General features: G+C 36.6%; 1 protein-coding gene across 2 annotated transcripts in view; it reads left to right on the forward strand.

Annotated features, from left to right (window-relative positions):
* Positions 1-24,016, forward strand: part of ITFG1 (integrin alpha FG-GAP repeat containing 1) — a 300,650-nt gene that overhangs the window by 18,443 nt on the left and 258,191 nt on the right. For both annotated transcript variants that reach the window (XM_070451356.1, XM_070451355.1), the window contains exon 6: positions 16,311-16,405. In XM_070451356.1, coding sequence (XP_070307457.1) covers positions 16,311-16,405 — 95 coding nt within the window. The remainder of the gene's footprint in view (positions 1-16,310; positions 16,406-24,016) is intronic.

A 24,016-nucleotide genomic window follows, 5' to 3' on the forward strand; every position in this document is an offset into this window, starting at 1 on the left:
TAGTACTGACATGAAAACACTTGTACCTGTAATTTTAATCGAAGCCAAATGTAATGTTGGTCTGTTCAGATTTTCTATGATTCATATACAGAATTCAAACACATTACAGGGTCAGGCCCAAAGTGTACACCTGGGAATAATAATGTAGGTATGTGACAAACTTTTGCCATACTCTTTACTTTGCAAGCATCTGCTTGAATATTTTGAATGAAATATTAATGGCACTGGAAGCAGCCATTTTTAACTTATTTATGTGGGTGGATATTTTTCCTGCATTAGCAGAAAAAAACTATCTTCTATTTAAATATAGGTATTTAATCTCCATTCAGAAATCCCTTTTCTGTATGTAACCATATAATCTTCTCACATTATAATCAATGATTGATTTATTAAATCACCATTCATTTTTACTGCTGATTTTGTTTGCTTGCTGGAGCATTACAGAAAATACTGCCAATATTTATCTTAATGAAATAATATGATATTTTTCTTGTAAATCTATTATTTAGAAAAAAAATATGAAAATTAAGAGATTTATAATGCAAAAGGAAACCAAGTAAAAGCTCTCAAGAGAGCTTTTATTATCAGCATTAGTACTCATAATCTTAACAGAAAAGCTAGCTCTGAGATGATTCATATTTTCTTAGAATTCCCCTACCAGTCCCCTCTCTTTCTCACCTTATACACCATATGTATTTTGAACATTGTTGTTTAAAGAAATATATTAGGACTTGAGAAATAAGTTTTGTATTGGTATTTGCATAGAAACAGAGCCTCGGTTTTCTAACTTTTCTCTTTTCCTAAAGAAACTTTGCTATTGGAGATGAATTCACTGATTGTCTCTTTTCTCGTCTAGACCTTTTTTTTCCCCCTCAAAATTAAGCCACAGAAATAGTGGCTTTGTAGAAAAGCTTTAGCCTGATGCCTTAGAATTGTACATGCTGTCATTATTTCCAGTGACATGTTACTCAAGGATCCATGATTTTATTTCCTGGTGTCCTATCAGAAGCTTTGGGGAGTTAGCTAAATGACCCCTGATTCCCTGGTGATTTATTATACTGCGTTGTTTTATGTTCTGGTTGGCAGCATTGTGTGTAAGTGAACTTTTGATTTTTTTCTAAGTGAATTTAAGATGTTATTCTTAAAATTTACTCACTGTTTTTAGTTAAATGTTACATTTTTTTAGATGTGTTTCCTTTGTAGTAATCTTTCTGAAAAAGAGCTTCTTCTGAGTTTCTGTGTGAGTAAATTCAACAATAATAGTTCTTCATGAATATTGATGAATTTAAAAGTGTTTTGAATTCAACATATTTCTATTAGCATATATCAAAAAATTTGTTTCCTTCTTTGAGATGAAAGCATTTTCTTTTACTTATTACTTTTTGCATATGTAACAAGCACAGTTAGAGCAGCCTATGTATAGAACAAATTTTGAGTAAGCTTGGTATATATTATCATTTCAATTTAGGGTAAAATGAATCAAAATAATTTGTAATTCCTGAAACTGCAGGTTAAGTCCTTTTTCATTAGCATCCTATTGCATGATTTAAGTATGTATATGCTGTGGAGAATGCCCTATAGATACTTGGTTTTTAATAGTCTAGAGGCCTAGGCTCTGAGCTACATGCAGTTCCCTGAGTTCCATAGTAGTCCTGAGTAGAGATCGGAGCCCGTGGCTCTCCTCAGACTTCCAACTCTTCCGTCTTCCTGACCTAGGATATCTCTCAGGTATAATATTACCCTGTGGAGGTAGGAGCTTTTGGACAAAGTAAGGATATGGCTCAAAGAAATCTTCACATTCTCTTTTACGAACATAAGATGCTGTTTCTTAGAGGTCCTTAAGATTTATCTGGTCTGTCCCACACCTTTGATTCTAATAGAGGTCCAAGAGTAAATTAATAACCCATCAACTGTTTACCAGAGTAATTTTGTTCTCCAGAGATGATGCTTTTCCCACTCTGCTTTCCTGTATCCGACTGCTCACCGTGCCCCTCCTGAGGAGGCATACAGGTTGTACAACGTATTGTGCTCTGTAAGGCTTGGGGTTGTGTGGGGAATGATGAGAAGAAAGAAAATCTCAAACAAGCCTATTTGGATTTTTAAATAACTACTTAGTAACTCTGGAGTTGGCAGTTTGCATGAATTGTCTCATGTTTTTCTCACAACAGATAGCTATGTAGCTCAAGAGGCTCTCAAGGAGCCAGGTAATTCAAAGGTTAAGTGACCATCGCAATATATAAATAAATGGCAGATCTGGCATTTGAATCTTGGTCTTCCAAGATTATGTTCTTGCCTTCAATTATGTACAGCCATTACCATTGTTCTAGTCACAGGGGGCCTTGTTGGTGCTCCAACATGGTTAGCTTAGAATTCCTCGTAGCTCAGTGGTTGTTTTCCAAGAAGGAGCAATACAAGAGGTGTAGACAGAAGCTGGAGATCTCTTTAAGGCCCAGTCCTAGCAGTAAAATAGCATCACTGCTGCATTCTAATCAAAGAACTAGCTAATATTCTAGGGAATTTGAGGATTATGGACTCTACCTGTTGATGTGAGCATGTCTTAACTGAAATGTACAAGAGTATGTGGGATAGGAAATAATGTGGCCATCTTTGGAAACACAGTATAGTGGGCTGTGTTCATTTACTTTACCATAAGTGAAGACTTGCAAAGGAATTTGCAAGCACAGATCATTTAAGCAGCTAGATCCTCAGGTTTCATAGGCACTCCTACCTAAAATTGATGAGCCTGAGTATGTACCCATTATCGCTATAACTTTCTTCTCCTTCATATAAGAATGCCATATTCCTTGAGGCTTCCCTGGTGGCTCAGCAGTAGAGAATCCGCCTGCAATGCATGAACCTCAGGAGACATGGGTTCGATCCCTGGGCTGGAAAGATCCCATGGAGGAGGACATGGCAACCCACTCCAATATTCTTGCCTGGAGAATCCTGTGGTCAGAGGAGCCTGGCTGACTATGGACCATAGGGTCATAAAGAGTCAGACATGACTGAAATGACTTAGCACACCATATTCCTTACCCTTCCTAAATCTCACAAATGGTACATTTCCAGGGGAGTAAAAAACCCATAGATCACCAAACACAGATACAGTAAACTAGTAGAATCTCCAGATTTTCCTCTTTCATAATACCTTCAGATGAAGCTTGGCATAAAAAGAGCACTTTGATCCACATTTAAAATGTTCTGAACACAGGTGTGCTAGAGAAGGGTTGTGGGAGTAATGACAGCTTTTGTTAAATAACTTTGCCTCCTCCATTCCCTGACTGCTGTCAAAGAATCTAATACTTACTGAGAGAGGGTCCTGGGAGAGCACAGCAAAGAGTGTCCACAAGAAACACCAATTTCAACAAAGCTAACCTTTAGGCTATTCTTAGTACTTTGTCCCTAAGACACATAATTAAATGGAAAGAAGGTACTTTTCATGCCAGTGTAGTTTTGGATCATGACAATGATTGATTCAGGTGTGACTGGGATGTTCTCAAGGACCACTAACCTATGGATAAAACTTTTACCTAATTTATTTCATATTTGGTATGCATTTTTTATAACATAGTAGCTAAAATCTATTTTATCAAATCATATCAAGAAAATTCCATTTAAAGTCAAATATCTTATTTTGTCTTATGAAACATTTATTCTTTTCTTTCTCGTATTGATAGAAAATAAACTTATATGTTGGTTCCACGAGTGAAATAATTTTTTATAGTGTATACCTTTTCCCCTTATTAAAGTCATAGGGCGAAATGTGGTATGTCTAAAGAAATAAGAAAGAAATGGCATTATTTCTCATTTTTATGATTACTTTTAATTACTCCAAAAGCCAGATTCCAGAGTTCAATATTCATAATACATGTAATCAACTAATACATTTTTATCATACTTACTATATTATAAATTATTTTAGCTGTACTTCACATTGCATTGCTTTAAGTTCATTAAAGATAAACAGCATGTTACTTTACTATCTTATTCTTATAACCTGTTATGAAAATTATTAAATCAATTTTATCAAAATTACTTTGTTTTAATCTTTACTGCTTTTAGTAATCTTTCCTGTAATATATAATGTATACTTTTCTCAGCAGTTTTTACATTATTCCCTGAAACACATGTTAACACATTTATTTTAATTGAAAAAAAGAGATCAAACTCTTAACACAAAATAACCTTCATTTGGAGATGGGTTTGACAGCGAGGACTGGATTTGTTGGTTGGATCTTACGGCAAACATTTTCCGTAAGTTGAATAAGGCAAATCAACAGCTCTGATTTTTTTTTTTACTTTTATTATAGAAAAATTTAAACATATGGAAAGGTGGAGCATATGGGACAGTGAATTTGCATGTAATATACCAACTAAACTCAGCATCTCTTGGCCAGTCTTATTTCCTTCACAACTTTTCCTTCATTTCCCTCTCTCACTCCCTCCCCTGACATTTTTTAATCTATAAATAATTACATATATACCTCTAAAAAATAAAGATGTTTAAAAAATACATAATCACAATGTATTTATCATACATAAAAAACCTAAGTTTAATATTAAATTTCCAGAGAGGTTGTAATGAACACACATGAACAAGATTTCTTAATATCTGTATCTAAAAAAGATGAGGAAAAATTATAGACTTTATGCTGAATACTGTCTCATTCTAGCAATGTCATGCTATTTAAAGATAAGTAAACTAATATTTTAAAACTCCATTCATCTCATCAAAAAATGGATTTCCAGTAAAATTTTACCTTTCATTTAAGAAGCTATCAAAGCATGTGCATTTTCATCAGTTGTACAGTAGTAGTTAAAATAACCTCAAAGAGAATTTTTTTTTAAACGCCTGGATATATGAAGCCAATTTAGATACCAATTTGAAAACGTATATTTCTTGGAGATGCATGATAGAGTGATCACTTAAAAGACCAGATATAAAAACATTTTACATCATCATAAAATTTTGTAAGAAAATTTAAAGTACAAGCTCAAGGATAAAAGGAAGAGAAGTTTTTTTATGTGGCTTATGAGTGTATGTGGATGATGGTGGGTAGCAGTCAGCATAGTATCTGTATTCTATATTCCACTGAATACATTTTTAAGGATAATCACTTTTATTTTTTATTGAAGTTTAATTGCTATGCAGTATTGTATAGGTTACACATGTACAATATAGTGATTCACAATTTTAAGCATTATATTCCATTTATAGTTATAAAATATTGGCTCTATTCCCTGTGTTGTATAATATATCTTCATTTTATACTTAAGAGTTTGTATCTCTTACTCCCCTGCCACTGTATTGTCCTTCCTCCTTCCCGCTCCCCACTGGTAGCCACTAGTTTGTTCTCTGTTATATTTGTTAGCCAACCTCCTTGTTTTTTATTATATTCAGTTGTTTCTTGTATTTTCTAGATTCCACATACTAGTGATATCTTACAGTGTTTATCTTTGTCTAACACATTTTACTTAGCATAATGGTAAATTTCGCCTTTTATGGATAAGGTATTCCACTGTGAGTATATGTGGTTATGTGTGTATACCTCTCTAACACACACAAGCACACATACATATATATATATATAAAACATAGATTACATCTTTATCCATTTATCTGTTAGACACTTGGGTTGCTTGCGTATCTTGGCTTTTGTAAGTAATGCTGTTATGAACATGTATCTTTTTGAATTAGTGTTTTTATTTTTTTAAGATATATATATCCAGGGGTGGAATTGCTGGATTGTATGGTAGCTCTGTTTTTATTTCTTTATAATTTTTAATAAATTTTATGTATGGATGGATTTATTTTTGGCCATGCAGGCGTTTCTCTAGTTGTGGTGAACGGGGCTACTCCCTAGTTGTGGTGTGTGGGCTTCCCTGCAGTGGTCTCTCTTGTGGAGCACAGGCTCTAGGCTCTCGGGCTTCAGTGGTGTGTGTCTCGGGCTCTAGAGCACAGGCTCAGCAGTTGGGGCACACAGGCCCAGTTGCTCCATGACATGTGGAATCTTCCCAGATCAGGGATCAAACCCATGTCTTCTGCACTGGCAGGCAGGATTTTCACCACTGAGCCACCAGGGAAGCCCAACTCTATTTTTAATATTTGAGAAACCTCCATACTGTTTTTCACAGTGTCTGTGTACCAATTTACATTTCTACCAACAGTGTGCTAGGGTTCCCTTTTCTCCACATCCTCAGCAACATTTGTTATTTGTGTTCTTGTTGATGATAACTATTCTGACAGGTGTCAGGTGATGTCTCATTATAGTTTTGATTTACATTTCTCTGATAATTAGCAATTTTGAGCATCTTTTCATTTGCCTTTTGTCCACCTGCATTTTCTCTTTGGAAAAAATGTCTATTCAGTACTTCTGTCGCAGAGTCAGACATGACTGAGAGACTTTCACTTAATTGACTGTAAGTACATAGGTTTATTTCTGGGCTGTTTTGTTCCATTAGATAATTGTTTTATTTTAAAAATATCAATAGTTCTAACAGATTTAAGTATTTACATATTTTGTAGTTATTTGTGGCTCAGATATTCAGTCGTGTCTGATTCTCTGCAACCCTTGTACTATAGTTTGTCAGGGGTCTCTAAGCGTGGGATTCTCTCAGCGAGAATCCTGACGTGGAGTGCCGTTACCTCTTCCCGGGAGTCTTCCCGAACCAGGGATCAAACCCATGTCTCTTATGTCTCTTGACGTGGGAAGACATTTAAGACAATGAAAATATTTACAATGAGCCTAACTGTATTAAGGGATATATCTGTGTTTAGTTGCTCAGTCGTTCCTGTATGAGTCTTTGCGACCCTTTGGACGGTAGACCGCCAGGCTTCTCTGTCCATGAAATTTTCCAGGCAAGAATCCTGGAGCAGCTTGCCATTTCCTCCTCCAGGGGACCTTCCCGACCCAGGGATCAAAACTCCATCTCCTGTGTCTCTTGCGTTGCAGGCAGACTCTTTACCTGCTGAGCCATCAGGTTTTTCTAAATTCTTTTACAGTCTGTTTGAGCAAAAATGTTTTAAAACCGTTGGACTAGGCAGCTTAGAGAAGCATACTAGACCCATACTGACAGGAGAGCCATCTCCTTGTAACTGCTTTTACTTGAGTATCTTAAAAACAACTCAGTATAAACTGATCATTGAAAAGTGGGTGGATTAGCAGTCATTTCTAAGAGCTGTTACTATAGGCAACTAAAAGCTACAGTTGACATTAATTACATTTAAATTCATTCTTTGACAAATGCTATTCTTTGAAATTGAGGGTGATGATGGCCAGAAATGAACACTTTGACATAATTATCTTTCCTGTGGGGCAATGGCAGGGAGGATGATGGGGGACAGATAACTGAAATTTTCTGCAGAGGTTAAGACATCTTAACAGATAGATTCATCTTGGCTCTCAGAACTGCCTACTTTTTCATCTCTGCTGTTTTTTTCCTTTGTCATCGGAGCAGTTTGCATCTGTTACCTTGCCCTTCAAATGGAGTTGAGGAAATTATTATGGGTATAGTTGCTTTAAAAATATGGTGTCTGCTTTGTTTGTTTGTTGGTTTGTTTTTACTGTGCTGGGTTTCTGTTGCTGTGCAGGTTTTTTCTAGCTGCTGCCAACAGGGGCTACTCTCTAGGTGCAGTACATGGGCTTCTTATTGTGGCATCTTCTCTTTTTGTGGAGCCTGGGCTCTAGGACACACGGGCTTTGAAAGTTGTGGCATGTGGACTCAGTAGTTGTGATTCCCGGGCTTTAAAACACAGGCTCAAGCAGCGTGTGGGATCTTCCTAGACAAGGTGTTGAACCTGTGTTTCCTGCTTTAGCAGGTGGATTCTTTTCCACTGATCCACCGAGGAAGTTTCCTGCTATCTGTTTCTTAGTGAAAAACTATATTCTGTACAAAGAGCAGCATTAAAGGCAAGAGGATACATGAATTTTATTTTCAGCTATTTAAATTTTTAAACAATTTAATTCTGTTAAACAACTGTAGACACAGTTTTCAGTCATCTTAAAATGCACCAAAAAAGAAACAGAAACTCTTTCTCTCTCTCTCCCCACTTTGGTTTGGTAAGTCATCAGAATGGTAAATAGACACTATTTGTGAAATAGACACTTTTGGATAAAATAAGCTATAAGGATCTGCTAACTGCCTTTTGAGAGATATTAATGTAAAAAGTATAAAACTTAAAATACTGGCAAGAACTTATTAATATTGATTTGAAATGTTCAAGATAGCAATGTTATAGTTGATGTTTTGCTAGGGGTTACAAACTCAAATGTCTGATGGGGCCCAGAAGGAAACCAAAGTGAGTGAACAGTTTGGAAACGCTGGACCTTGACCTGCCTGCAGGCGCTTGCTATGTCTGAAAAGGGCCAGTTGGTTGCCAGACTCAATATTTCAAAAGAAGCTGGAAATCTTAATTTTTATTTGAAATATGATTTTTAATTTGTTTTGCTTCTGAATTCAAACGTTTTAAAATAATCTATAGGTCAAATAAAATATATCTTTAATCTGCATTTGGCCCATAGTCTGCCACTTTATACTGTTTGCTGTATCACTGCTCTAGATTGTTCATTTGAAATGTATGTTTTGTTAAATAGCTCCTAGGAGAAAATGTCAAAAATTAGTAATTAAGGTTTTCCAAAATTCTAGCTATAATTTATTTCAAAGCAACCCTATAAAAAAATTCTGTGAGAAAGTAAATCAATAACTGTTGGCATTTTAATTAAAGACAACCACATGATTAGCCTTATAGAGCTCATCTGTGTAAAAGTTGTGTTTTCTTAATTCCCTTTTGGCCTATATTTACAAGTTTGTTGGGAACCTGAGAAAACTCTCCTGAAATGACTTTATGTTAAATTTGTCATAGACTCTCTAGCCTGAGTCTGATTATTTTGTACATAATTAGAACACTATAAAAAGGCAAAAAGAGATAACACTGAAAGATGAATTCCCCAGGTCAATAGGTGCCCAGTATGCTACTGGAGATCAGTGGAGAAACAACTCTAGGAAGAATGAAGAGACAAAGCAAAAACAACACTGAGTTGTGGATATGACTGATGATGGAAGTAAAGTCCTATGCTGTACAGAGCAATATTGCATAGGAAACTGGAATGTTAGGTCCATGAATCAAGGCAAATTGGAAGTGGTCAAACAGGACATGGCAAGAGTGAACATCAACATTTTAGGAATCAGCGAACTAAAATGGACTGAAATGGGTGCATTTAACTCAATGACCATTATATCGACTACTGTGAGCAAGAATCCCTTAGAAGAAATGCAGTAGCCATCATAGTCAGCAAGAGTCGGAAATGCAGTATTTGGATGCAGTCTCAAGAACAACAGAATGATCTCTGATCATTTCGAAGGCAAACCATTCAATATCACGGTAATCCAAGTCTATGCCCTGACCAGTAATACTGAAGAAGCTGAAGTTGAATAGTTCTATGATGACCTAGAAGACCTTCTAGAACTAACACCCAAAAAAGATGTCCTTTTCATTATAGTGGACTGGAATGTAAAAGTAGAAAGTCAAGCAATACCTGGAGTAACAGGCAGATTTGGCCTTGGAGTACAGAATGAAGCAGGGCAAAGGCTAATAGAGTTTTGCCAAGAGAACACCCTGGTCATAGCAAACACCCACTTCCAACAACACAAAAGAAGATTCTACACATGGACATCACCAGATGGTCAACACCAAAATCAGATTGATTATATTCTTTGCAGCCAAAGATGGAGAAGCTCTATACAGTCAGCAAAAACAAGACCAGGAGCGACTATGGCACAGACCATGAACTCCTTATTGCCAAATTCAGAGTTAAATTGAAGAAAGTAGAGAAAACTACTCAACCATTCAGGTATGACCTAAATCAAATCCCTTAGGATTATACAGTGGAAGTGACAAATAGATTCAAGGGATTAGATCTGATAGACAGAGTGCCTGAAGAACTATGGATGGAAGTTCATGACATTGTACAGGAAGCAGAGATTAAAACCATCCCCAAGTAAAAGAAATGCAAAAAGGGAAAATTGTTGTCTATGGAAGCCTTACAAATAGCTGTGAATAAAAGAGAAGCAAAAGGCAAAGGAGAAAAGGAAGAATATACCCATTTGAATGCAGAGTTCCATACAATAGCAAGGAGAGATAAGAAAGCCTTCCTCAGTGATCAATGCAAAGAAATAGAGGAAAACAGTAGAATGGGAAAGTCTAGAGATCTCTTCAAGATAACTAGAGATACCAAGGGAACATTTCATGCAAAGATGGGCTCAATAAAGGACAGAAATGGTATGGACCTAACAGAAGCAGAAGATATTAAGAAGTGGCAAGAATACACGGAAGAACTGTACAAAAGAAATCTTCATGACCCAGATAATCACAATGGTGTGATCACTCACCTAGAGCCAACCACCCTAGAATGTGAAGTCAAGTGGGCCTTAGGAAGCATCACTATAAACAAAGCTAGTGGAGCTGATGGAATTCCAGTTGAGCTATTTCAAATAGCAGCACTTTCACAGTGAAAGTGCTGCACTCAATGTGCCAGCAAATTTGGAAAACTCAGCAATGGTGGCAGGACTGGAAAAGGTCAGTTTTCATTCCAATCCCAAAGAAAGGCAATGCCAAAGAATGCTCAAACTACCACACAATTGCACTCATCTCACATGCTAGTAAAGTAATGCTCAAAATTCTCCAAACCAAACTTCAATAGTATGTGAATTGTAAACTTCCAGGTATTCAAGCTGGTTTTAGAAAAGGCAGAGGAAGCAGAGATCAAATTGCCAACATCCATTGGATCATTGAAAAAGCAAGAGAGTTCCAGAAAAACATCTACATATGCTTTATTGACTAGGCCGAAGCCTTTGATTGTGTGGACCACAAGAAACTCTGGAAAATTCTTAAAGAAATGGGAATACCAGACCACTTGACCTACCTCTTGAGAAATCGGTTTGCAGGTAAGGAAGCAGCAGTTAGAACTGGACATGGAACAACAGACTGATTGCAAATAGGAAAAGGAAAAGGATATGTCAAGGCTGTATATTGTCACCCTGCTTATTTAATATACAGAGTACGTCATGAGAAATGCTGGGCTGGATGAAGCATAAGCTCGAATCAAGGTTGCCAGGAGAAACGTCAATAACCTCAGATGTGCAGATGACACCACCCTTATGGCCGAAAGCAAAGAAGAGCTAAGGAGCCTCTTGAAAGTGAAAGAGGAGGGTGAAAAGATTGGCTCAAAACTCAGCATTCAGAAAACTAAGATTATGGCCTCTGGTCCCATCACTTCATGGCACATAAATGGGGAAACAGTTAAAGCAGTGAGAGACTTTATTTTGCGGGGCTCCAAAATCACTGCAGATGGTGCCTGCAGCCATGAAATTAAAAGACTCTTGCTCCTTGGAAGAGAAGTTATGACCAACCTCCGTTCAGTTCACTTCAGTTAGCCACTCAGTCGTGTCCAACTCTTTGCGACCCCATGAATCACAGCATGCCAGGCCTCCCTGTCCATCACCAAGTCCCAGAGTTTACTCAAACTCATGTCCATCGAGTCGGTGATGTCATCCAACCATCTCATCCTCTGTCGTCCCTTCCTCCTCCTGCCCCCAATCCCTCCCAGCATCAGGATCTTTTCCAATGAGTCAACTCTTCGCATGAGGTGACCAAAGTATTGAAGTTTTGTGTATCGTCACCCTGCTTATTTAACTTATATGCAGAGTACATCATGAGAAACGCTGGGCTGGAAGAAGCAAAAGCCAGAGTCAAGATTGCCGGAAGAAATATCAATAACCTCAGATATGCAGACGACATCACCCTTATGGCAGAAAGTGAAGAGAAACTAAAAAGCCTCTTGATGAAAGTGAAAGAGGAGAGTGAAAAAGTTGGCTTAAAGCTCAATATTCAGAAAACTAAGATCATGGCATCTGGTCCCATCACTTCATGGGAAATAGATGGGGAAATAGTGGAAACAGTGTCAGACTTTATTTTTGGGGGCTCCAAAATCACTGCAGATGGTGATTGCATCCGTAAAATTAAAAAACGCTTACTCTTTGGTAGGAAAGTTATGACCAACCTAGATATCATATTAAAAAGCAGAGACATTACTTTGCCAACAAAGGTCCATCTGGTCAAAGCTGTGGTTTTTTCCAGTAGCCATGTATTGATGTGAGAGTTGGGACTATAAAGAAAGCTGAGTATTGAAGAATTGATGCTTTTGAGTTGTGGTGTTGGAGAGGACTCTTGAGAGTCCCTTGGACTGCAAGGAAATCAAACCAGTCCATCCTAAAGGAGATCAGTCCTGAGTGTTCATTGGAAGGACTGATGCTGAAGCTGAAACTCCAATACTTTGCCCACCTGATGCGAAGAACTGACTCATTTGAAAAGACCCTGATGCTGGGAGAGATTTAAGGCAAGAGGAAAAGGGGACAGCAGAGGATGAGATGGTTGAATGGCATCACCGACTCGATGGACATGAGTTTGAGTAAACTCCGGGACTTGGTGATGGACAGGGAGTCCTGGCGTGCTTCAGTCCATGGGGTGGCAAAGAATCAGATGTGACTGAGCCACTGAACTGAACTGAAAAATAGTTAAAATGCTTAGAATTTAAAGAACTGATGAATAAATGACATATATTGAAAAGAAGTGAACCAATAATTAGTGCGTGTCATTGAAATTATTTTAGGCATTTCTAACCTTGTGTAATATGAAAGAAAACATTAAGTGAATGCTTGGTATGGAATTACTATACAATAAATGCTAAATATAATTTCTGAATATTTGTTAATATTTTGTTATCTTGAGCCTATGTTATGGGGTTTGGATTATAGTAATACAAACAGGTTGTATGAGTACTGCTTGGTTTGGGTTTTGTTGTCTTGTTCGGTTATAGATGAGGCCCAGTATGTACTAAAAAAGAATGTAGAAGTTTATTGGGAAGAAGTTACTGTTGTAGATCACAGACCATTTGCATAGAGAAAATGTTCTCCTGTTGAATGCTTATTCTTTTTCCCTGATTCCACCTGCAAATAACTAATTATACAATTATTTCTATTTTCCAAACACGTCAAAACTAAATTCACAGGTGAACCTTGTTTGCTGTCTCCTTAATCAGATATTGTGTTGACAATTAAGGTGGTCTTAAATACCTTTTAATTGCTCTTCATAGACAGCTTGTCTGTGCGTCTGTGTTGGACTAGAACATAGTACTGTGAAAAAAATAGCACATTCTCACTAGAAGTAGAGAAGAATAGGAGATGGTACTTAAGACTACAATTCAGTTCAACCAGTATTTGGGAGCCAGGTCCTGGTTAGGCGTTATAGATTCAAACTATGGATCAGGATACCCAGGATACACTCTCAGAGAGTTTTTCAAATAACTTTGTTGCAAACCAAAGTACTATTAGTAGAGAAACATAATAATGAAACAGAGAAAAGACCTTTTGGAAGAAGCTGATTTATTTAGGGCCTTGACCAATGGGAATACCTTTGACATTGAAATATTCTTCACTGATGGGGAGTTATGGGGGCATGATTTTGTTTAAGCTTGCTCTTCTTTCTATAGTTCCCAGTAGTCTACAAGTGTGACCTTCCTGATTTTGATAAATGTACTAAGGTTATTATATTAGATGTTAACATTGGAGAAATTAAATGAAGGGTATATGTACATTTTGCACTGTTGGTTTTTTTAGTGAGATAAAATTCATATCACATTATTAAAGTTAACCATTATTGTGTACAGTTTAGTGATATTTAGAACATTTACAGTGTTGTGCAACCATCACCTGGTTTCAGTGGCTTTTCATCCAAAAGAAAACCCTGTATCCCTTGAGCACTCATGCTCCCTTTGCCCTGTACTTCCACACTTGGTAACCGCTAATCTGCTTTCTGTCTCTAGAATTTTCCTATTATGGGTATTTCATATAAACAAAATCATACAAGATGTGGCCTTTTGACTTTGGTTTCTATCACATAGCATGTTTTAAAAGTCCACCTATATTGTACCATTTATCAGTACTCTGGTGGTTTTTCTGACTAAATATTATTTTCATTGTATGGCTATGACATCTTGTTTATCCATTCATCCATTGGTGGATATTTGGTGCTGCTGAGATCATTCATGTATCAGTATTGGTTTGAATACCTGTTTTTCAATTCCTATGGGTATATACCTAGGTATAGAAATGCAGGGTCAAATGGCAATTCAGTATCTGACTGTTTGAAGAACTGCCAAACTGTTTTCCATGACTAAACACCATTTTGTATTTCCACCACCAATGTGTAAGAGTTCCTATTTCTTTTAGCATTTTGATTCATTGGAATTAGTTTTTGGAATATGGTATGAGGTAGGGGATCTAAATTCATTCTTTTGCATGGCTCAAAAGTTTGGAATTAATATTTTTAAAAGATAGCTATCATTCTCCACAGTCTTGAGAAAGTATCACTCATGAAAATATAAAGTTACTTTTCTTACACTTAAAGAATTAAAGGTACAAATAAATGTAAGAGCTAAAACTATAAAACCCTTCAGTGCAATTCAGTTCAATTGCTCAGTCGTGTCTGACTCTTTGCGACCCCATGAATCACAGCATGCCAGGCCTCCCTGTCCATCACAAACTCCCGGAGTTTACTCATACTCATGTCCATCAAGTTGGTGATGCCATCCAGCCATCTCATCCCCTGTTGTCCCCTTCTCCTCCTGCCCCCAATCCCTCCCAGCATCAGGGTCTTTTCCAATGAGTCAACTCCGCATGAGGTGGCCAAAGTATTGGAGTTTCAGCTTCAACATCAGTCCTTTCAATGACACCCAGGACTGATCTCCTTTAGGATGGACTGGTTGGATCTCCTTGCAGTCCAAGGGACTCTCAAGAGTCTTCTCCAACACCACAGTTCAAAAGCATCAATTTTTTGGTGCTCAGCTTTCTTCACAGTCCAACTCTCACATCCATACATGACCACTGGAAAAACCATAGCCTTGACTAGATGGACCTTTTTTGGCAAAGTAATGTCTCTGCTTTTCAATAGGCTATCTAGGGTGGTCATAACTTTCCTTCCAGGGAGTAAGCGTCTTTTAATTTCATGGCTGCAGTCATCATCTGCAGTGATATTGGAACCCAAAAAAATAGTCTGACACTGTTTGCACTGTTTCCCCATCTATTTCCCATGAAGTGATGGGACCAGATGCCATGATCTTAGTTTTCTGAATTAATTTAAGCCAACTTTTTCACTCTCCTCTTTCACTTTCATCAAGAGGCTTTTTAGTTCCTCTTCACTTTCTGCCATAAGGGTGGTGTCATCTGCATATCTGAGGTTATTGATATTTCTCCTGGCAATCTTGATTCAAGCTTGTGCTTCTTAAAACCCTTAGAAAAAAGCATTTGGAAATGGATTCTTATACCTGATAGTAAAAGAAAAAAGCTACACAAGTTAAATTGGATGAATTGGATATATAAAAATAGAAAAAGATTTTATACGGCATAGGACATTGTCAAGAGACTGAAAAGACAGTGTACAGATTGGGAGAAAATATTGGCAAATCATGCACCAGATAAAGATCTAGGATCTAGTCTACATAAAGAATTCTTAGAGCTCAAAGCAATAAGTTACTCAATTTAAAAATAGGCAAAGAATGTGATTAGACATTTCTCCAGAGATATACAACTGTCCAGTAAGCACATGAAAACATGCTCAGAAATAGGCAAAGAATTTGATTAGACATTTCTCCGAAGATGTACAAATGGCCACTAAGCACATGAGAACATGGTCAACATCACTAGACATCAGGAAAATTGAAATCAAAACCGTAAGTATCTTTCAGGATACCTATAACAAAAGAAAGGCACAGTAGTAAGTGTTTACAGTGGAATGAAGATCTTGCAACACCCATACATGGCTAGTGAGAATGTTGGATGATGAAGCCACTTTGGAAAATAGTTTGACAGTTCTTCAAAAAGTATGGAATTGCCATGTGACTCAGGAATTCTACTCTTAGGTATACTCAGAAAAATCAATGTATATGTATATGTCTACAGAAAAACTTGTGCGTGAATATTCATAACAGCATTTACTTTTACTAGCCAAGAGAGGAAACAAGTCAGATGCCCATCAACAGTTAAACACAGTAACATTGTTTTGAAATTAGATTGTGGTGATGGCTGCACATACTACACATTGCGAACATACTCAGAAACCACTAAATGGTGCACTTTAAAGGAGTAAAGTTTAGAGTATGTAAAAAAACTAACAAACAATAAATGAATTTTTAAAATATCTCACAGAAATTTTTGTTTTAAAACAGTGCTCATTTGCTTTGTTTTTTTTTTTTTAGAAATTTATCATGGCATCCTGCATTGACCACTAGAAATAAAATGCGAATTCCACATTCTCATGCTTTCATTGATCTGACTGAAGATTTCACAGCAGGTGAGTTGCACATAAATGTAAAATATTTCTTTTAGGATGCCAAAGAATGGTGAGATATTTGCTGTGTTCCTACTAAACATTTGCTGTTGAATTGAACATTGAAACCAAAATGTGAAAAGGTTACAAGGAAGTCAGTGATATCAGGAAAATGTAAAAAGTACTGGATGTAATAAAATATACCTTTACTTATTTTTTGCTGTTTGTAATCATTATCAAAATTTGAGTTATTGACTAATAAATGCTGTATATTTAATTATAAGAAAAATATTTAGCTTATGTATTAAAAATTGAAAAGATTGTTTTTAATTTTTATTATGAAAAATGTTAAATACAGAAAAGTAGGCAGAATAGTATGATATACACATATTTAATCATCACCTAGCTTCAACAATAATCAATATATGGATAATCTTGTTTCATCTGTATAATCACCCATGAGCCCCTCCCACCTAATTAATTCTATCACTTCAACATTTTATCATTTCATTTATAAATATTTCAATCTGTAGTCATCTCCAACTCTTGCAACCACATGGGCTGTAGCCTACCAGGCTCCTCTGTCCATGGAATTGTCCAGGCAAGAATACTGGAGTGGGTAGCCATTCTCTTCTACAAGGGATCTTCTTGACACAGGGATCAAACCCAGATCTCCTACATTACAGACAGATTCTTTCCTGTCTGAGCCACTAAGACAGGTTGTTAATTTTTAACAACCACAAGATCATTTTCTAACTTAACAAAAAATTGAACAAAATTATATTAATTTTTGTTGTTCAGTCGCTAAATTCTAAGTCGCTATGCCTTGAGACTCCCTAGACTGCAGCAGGGCAGGCTCTTCTGTACTCCACTGTCTCCCAGAGTTTGCTCAGATTCATGTCCATTGAGTTGATGATGCCATTATGCCATTCAGCCATCTCATTCTCTATTACCCCCTCCTCTTCCTGCCCTTAATCTTTTCCAGCACCAGGGTCTTTTCCAGTGAATCACCTTTTTGCATCAGGTGGCCAAAGTATTGGAGCTTTAGCTTTAGTATCAGTCCTTCCAGAACCACAGTTCAAAAGCATCAATTCTTTAGCATTCAGCCTTCTTTATGGTCCAACTCTCGCATCTGTACAGGACTACTAGGAAAACCAGAGCTTTGACTATGTTTGTCAGCAAAGTAATATCTCTGCTTTTTAATATGCTGTCTAGGTTTGTCATATCTTTCTCTCCAAGGAGCAAGAGTCTTTTAATTTCGTGGTTTTAGTCACCATCTGCCCTGATTTTGGAGCCCAAGAAAAGAAAACCTGTCACTGCTTCCACTTTTCCCCCTTCTATTTGCCATGAAGTGGTGGGACTGGATGTGATGATCTTAGCTCTCCTTTTTCACCCTCATCAAGAGACTCTCATTCCTCTTTGATTTTTGCTATTAGAGTGATATCTGCATATCTGAGGTTGTTGATATTTCTCCTGGCAGTCTTGATTCCAGCTTGTGAGTCATCCAGCCTGACATTTCACATGATGCACTCTTCATAGAAAGAAGTTAAATAAGCAAGGTGACAGTGTACAGCCTTGTCATAATCCTTTCCCAGTGTTGTTCCATGTCTGGTTCTAACTCTTGCTTCTTGACCTGCACACAGGTTTCTCAGGAGAGCGGTAAGGAGGTCTGGAATTCCCATCTCTTTAAGAACTTCCCACAGTTTGTTATAATCCACACAGTCAAAGGCTTTGGCATAGTCAATAAAACAGAAGTAAATGTTTTTCTGGAATTCTCTTGCTTTCTCCATGATCCAGCGAATGTTGGCAGTTTGACGTCTGGTTCCTTTGCCTTTTCTAAACCCAGCTTTTATATCTGTATGTTCTCGGTTCATGTACTGCTAAATCTTAGCTTGAAGGATTTTGAGCGTAACCTTGCTGGCATGTGAAATGAGTACAGTTGTACAGTAGTTTAAACATTCTTTAGTATTGCTTTTCTTTGGGATTGGAGTGAGACATGACTTTTTCCTTTGCAATGTTATAAACTTCCTTCCATAGTTGCTTAAGCACTCTTTCTGCCAGTTCTCATCTCTAGAATCTGTTTGTGACCACTGTATAATCATAACGGATTTGATTTAGTTCATACCTGAAAGGCCTAGTGGTTTTCCCTGCTTTCTTCAATTTAAACCTGAATTTTGCCATGAAGACTTCATGATCTGAGCCACAGTCAGCTCCAGGTCTTGTTTCTGCTGACTGTATATAGCTTCTCCGTCTTTGGCTGCAAAGAATATAATCAGTCTGATTTCAGTATTATCCATCTGGTGATGTTTATTTGTAGAGTTGTCTCTTGGGTTGTTGGAGAAGAGTGTTTGCTATGACCAGTGTAGTCTCTTGGCCAAACTCTCTTAGCCTTTACCCTGCTTCATTTTGTACTCCCAAGGCCAAACTTGATTCTGTTAATATCAAATACTTATTCACTATTCAAAATGCCCTAATGTTCTCCTAAATGTTGTTTATCAGATTAGGTCAACAGGGTACATCAGTCAGTCAATTTAGTCGCTCAGTCGTGTCCTACTCTTTGCAACCCCATAGATTGCAGCGTGTCAGGCTTCCCTGTCCATCACCAACTCCCAGAGCCTACTCAAACTCATGTCCTTCGCTTCGGTGATGCCATCCAACCATCTCATCCTCTGTTGTCCCCTTCTCCTGTCTTCAATCTTTCCCAGCAACAGGGTCTTTTCCAGTGAGTCATTTCTTCTCATCAGGTTCATACATACATAGAAGAAACAGAATTTTTTCAAAGTTGGATTTTGCCAACTCTGTCCTCGTGGTGTTAATATGTTAATATGATGATGTCATCTGTTATTTCCTGTAAGCCAGTGATTAGATTTAGAGTCTTGATCAGAATCAGTCTCTTTTTAGTTGAGAATACTTACAAGGTGTTGATTTTTGTTTCAGCTCATTAGGAAACACATGATTAGGTTCTCTCTTTTGTGTGATTAAGTCATCAGTACCTTCAGTTTTCTTCAGCATGGACCATTCATTATATTGTTCTCCTAATGGTTTGAGCAGCTATTGATGATCATTGTCAAGTCTTATTTTTTCAAAAGGAATTATAAAATTATAGCACCCTAAATATGTTACTCCTTAGCATATATTATTAGGATTTCCTATTAAAAAAAATAAAGAACTTCTTTCATTATCTTTTTATTCACTCAAAGTACATTTCAGACAGGTAGGTTAAATGCATGAATTTTCTTGTGTCTCATTTTTTTTCCAGTTTTTTCTTTTAATTTGGTAAAATACACATAACATAAAATTTACCATAGTGACCATTTTTAAGTGTATGTTTCAGTAATATTAAATACAGTCTTGGTATTTATGTACCATCCAACTCTTTTCATCTTGTAAAATTGAAACTTCATACCATTAATTAATAATTCCTCATTTATCTCTTTCTCCCAGCCTGTGGTAACCACTGTTCTACTTTGTTTTTTGACTGTTATAAGTACTGCAAATAAGTGAAATCATATAGTGTGTATTATTTTGTAACTGGCTTATTTCACTTAGCATGATATCCTTGAGATTTATCCATGTTGTAGCATATGTCAGAATTTTCTTCCTTTTTAAAGCTGAATTTTGTATAACATTTTGCTCAACTTCCATATTTAACTATTGTAAATAATGCTGCTATGATTGTTGATGTACAAACATCATTTAGAGATCCTGCTGTCAGTTCTTTTTGGGTATGTATCCAGAAGTGGAATGGTTGGATCCTATGATGATTTTGTGAGGAATGACCATCACAGCAAGTTTATTGTTTTGCATTCTCACCAACAGTGTAGTTTCCAGTTTTTCCACATACTTGCCAATATTTGTTGTTTTCTGTATTTTTTTTTTATACTTGGCATTCTAATAGGTTTAGTGTGGTATCACATTGTAGTGCGTTGTTTTTGGTTTTTGTTTGTTTCACCATCCCACATGGCTTGCAGGATTAGTTCCCTAACAGGAATTGAGAGGTTGAACCTGGCCGCAGCAGTGAAAGTGCCAAGTTCTAATCACTGGACTGCCAAGGAATTCCCTCATGGTAGTTTTGATCTGCATTTTTCCTAATGACTGGTGATGTTGAGCACCTTTTCATGTGCTTATTGGCTCTTTGCAGATCTCTTTTTGAGAAATGTGTATTTAAGTCCTGTGCCCATTTTGTAATTTTGTTGGCTCTTTGCTATTATTGAATTTCAGTTATTCTCTATTTAGAGTTTTGCTTCCTCATCAGATTTGCAAATATTTTCTCTCATTCTGTGGGATACCTTTTTACTCCGTTGATAGTGTCTTTGGATGCAAAAAAAAATTAATTTCCTGAAGTCCAGTTTTTCTGTTGTTTCTTTGTTGCCTGTGCCTTTGATATCCTACCCAAGAAATTATTGCCAGTTTCACCATTATGAAGCTTTTACCCTATATTTTCTTTAAGAGTTTTACACTTTTATCTCTTACATTTAGAGCTTTCATCCATTTTGAGTTAATTTATGTATATGTTGTTAGATAAGGTTCCATTTTCATTTTTTGGCATGGATACCCAGTTTTCCTTGTAACATTTATTTAAAAGACTTGTCATTCCCACATTGAAGAGTCTTAACCACTCTTGTCAAAATTCATTTTACCATATACTCAAGGGTTTGTTTTTGGGTTCTCTGTTATTTCACTGATCTGTGTGGTCCCCTCTCTTTATGCTAGTACCGTACTGTTTTGATTACCAAAGCCTTGTGATATATTTAGTAATCAGAAAGTGTGAGTCTTCCAACTTCATTCTTTTTTCACATTGTTTTGACTCTTTGAGGTGGTCCCTTGAGATTCTACATGAATTTTAGGACAGGTTTGTTTTGTTTCTTTTCGTATCTATGAGAAGTGCCATTGGAATTGTGATAAGGATCAATCTGAATCCATAGGTCACTTTGGGTAATATTGCTATCTTAACAACATTGTTTTTCAGTTCATGAAAATGCAGTGTGTTCCCATTCATTTGTCTTCTTAATGATTTAACATTGCTTTGTAGTTTTTATTCTACAAGACTTTCACCTCCTTGGTTAATACTTAAAGTATTTTATTCATTTTGACCTATTGTAAATAAAATCTTTTCTTAATTTCCTTTTTGGATTTTATGTTTTAAGTGTATAGAAATGCAACTGAATTTTGTGTGTTAATTTTGTATCCTGCTACTTTTCTGAATTTGTTTAATAGTCCTAACAGGGTTTGTAGAATTTTTAGGGTTTTCTGTTTATAAGTTCGTATCATCTATGAAGAGAGATAATTTTGCTTTTCTCTTTCTAACTTGGATGCCTTTTGTTTCTTTTTCTCTTATTTCTTATTCTTCCAATTATTTTTTAGCCAGTTTTCAAACACTTCTAATCTGCTTTTACAATTCTATTTTTATATAGTATACTAATAATAGCAAGTGAGTGAAGCATGCCTGGTGGTTGCTAAAAGTAATAAATTTTGCTGCCTTTAAAAGTATTTCATCGTTAAACTCCTAAAATTTATTTGAAAAGCAAATAGCTAATAGTATTTTATAACTGAAACTTCTTATTCTGGATGATTATAAGTTTTATTAGAGCATTTCATTATTAAGGTACAGTTTACAAAGTTAAGAAAATTTTAGTGTTTGAATTTACTTTGGATTTCACTTTTTAAAACATACTAGGTCACAGATTGAGCCTTTTGCTCTGTAAGTTTTTCATGGTTCTAAGAGTTTAGGTTCCTAAACGAGAGCTCAGATTAGAAAGAAGAGACTTTAAGAAAAGAGAGGTTACTTCTATTGTGGCATATAAGTATGCTGAATCATGTGAAAACACAAAAATAAGGATTTTTGTACATTGTCCTGGAAATTGTCTTAGAAGCTTGTTTTTTTCAAAGGAAGGATATTCTGTAGTTATAGGCTCATGTTCTATTATCTCATTCCATTTAATATTAGACTTCACTCAACATACTGACTCTGCCTTTAAGTAACTTTTTTAATTCATTTATTTGTTAGTTTTTTTCAGCTGTGCTTGCCTTCTTTGCTGCACTTGGACTTTCTCTGTAGTGAGTGGGCTTCTCATTACTGTGGCTTCTCTTGTGGAGAATGCATTCTAGAGCTTGCAGGCTTCAGTAGCTCTGCCTCATGGGCTTTAGAGTGCTGGTTTAGTAGCTGTGGCACATGGATCTTAGTTGCCTTGTGGCATATAGTATCTTCCTGAACCAGGAGTTGAACCAATATTCAGTTCATTGTAAGCCAGATTCTTTTTTTTTTTTTTCCATTTATTTTTATTAGTTGGAGGCTAATTACTTTACATCATTACAGTAGTTTTTGTCATACATTGAAATGAATTAGCCATGGATTTACATGTATTCCCCATCCCAGTCCCCCCTCCCACCTCCCTCTCCACCCGATCCCTCTGGGTCTTCCCAGTGCACCAGGCCCAAGCACTTGTCTCATGCACCCAGCCTGGGCTGGTGATCTGTTTCACCCTAGATAATATACATGTTTCAGTGCTGTTCTCTTGAAACATCCCACCCTCGCCTTCTCCCAGAGTCCACAAGTCTGTTCTATACATCTGAGTCTCTTTTTCTGTTTTGCATATAGGGTTATCGTTACCATCTTTCTAAATTCCATATATATGTGTTAGTATACTGTAATGGTCTTTATCTTTCTGGCTTACTTCGCTCTGTATAATGGGCTCCAGTTTCATCCATCTCATTAGAACTGATTCAAATGAATTCTTTTTAATGGCTGAGTAATATTCCATGGTGTATATGTACCACAGCTTCCTCATCCATTCGTCTGCTGATGGGCATCTGGGTTGCTTCCATGTCCTGGCTATTATAAACAGTGCTGCGATGAACATTGGGGTGCACCTGTCTCTTTCAGATCTGGTTTCCTTGGTGTGTATGCCCAGAAGTGGGATTGCTGGGTCATATGGCAGTTCTATTTCCAGCTTTTTAAGAATTCTCCACACTGTTTTCCATAGTGGTAAGCCAGATTCTTAACCATGGAAGCCCAATTTTTTTTTTAATGAAAGAATAATTATGGTTATTGTCAGATATTGGAAAATATATCCCACAAGATAAAGGATATCTCAATAGATTTTTGTTGTATTTTAAAATGACATGATTACAGTTTGTTTCATTACAGCAATTGGAACATCCAAAAGTAAATGTATATAATTTCTGTAAAGCATATTTTTACTTACTGAACTACTGGTGAACTTCACTAATTTATTCACAAAAGCTGTGACTGCACTGGTAATGTGAACACAGATAGGTGATTTCAAGATGTATTCTTCAAAGAAATAACACCAAGACATTTTTTGTTCTGCTTTATTCTGCCATCCTACAATCAATATCCAAGAATGAGGAATGAAAGGGACTATGGATAGAGCTGCTGGCCTTAAGTACAGCTGTGAAAATGGTGAACCCTTTCCTGAGGTTCCTTCACCGGTACTGTTCTTGCCCTCTTTTACCCTTAGGGGCTCTGGTGACATCACTCTCTTTCCTTCAGTCAGCTGATGCTCTCAGTCTGACCCCCAATTGCCCTGAATTTTTCACAATATTGATTTCATCCTTTGCAGTAAACTTTTCTCTTACCATTTATCCCAAAAAAACTTTTGCTGGGTATCTGCA

The sequence above is a fragment of the Odocoileus virginianus genome, chromosome 20, assembly GCF_023699985.2.
Source record: "Odocoileus virginianus isolate 20LAN1187 ecotype Illinois chromosome 20, Ovbor_1.2, whole genome shotgun sequence".
Lineage (NCBI taxonomy): Eukaryota > Metazoa > Chordata > Mammalia > Artiodactyla > Cervidae > Odocoileus > Odocoileus virginianus.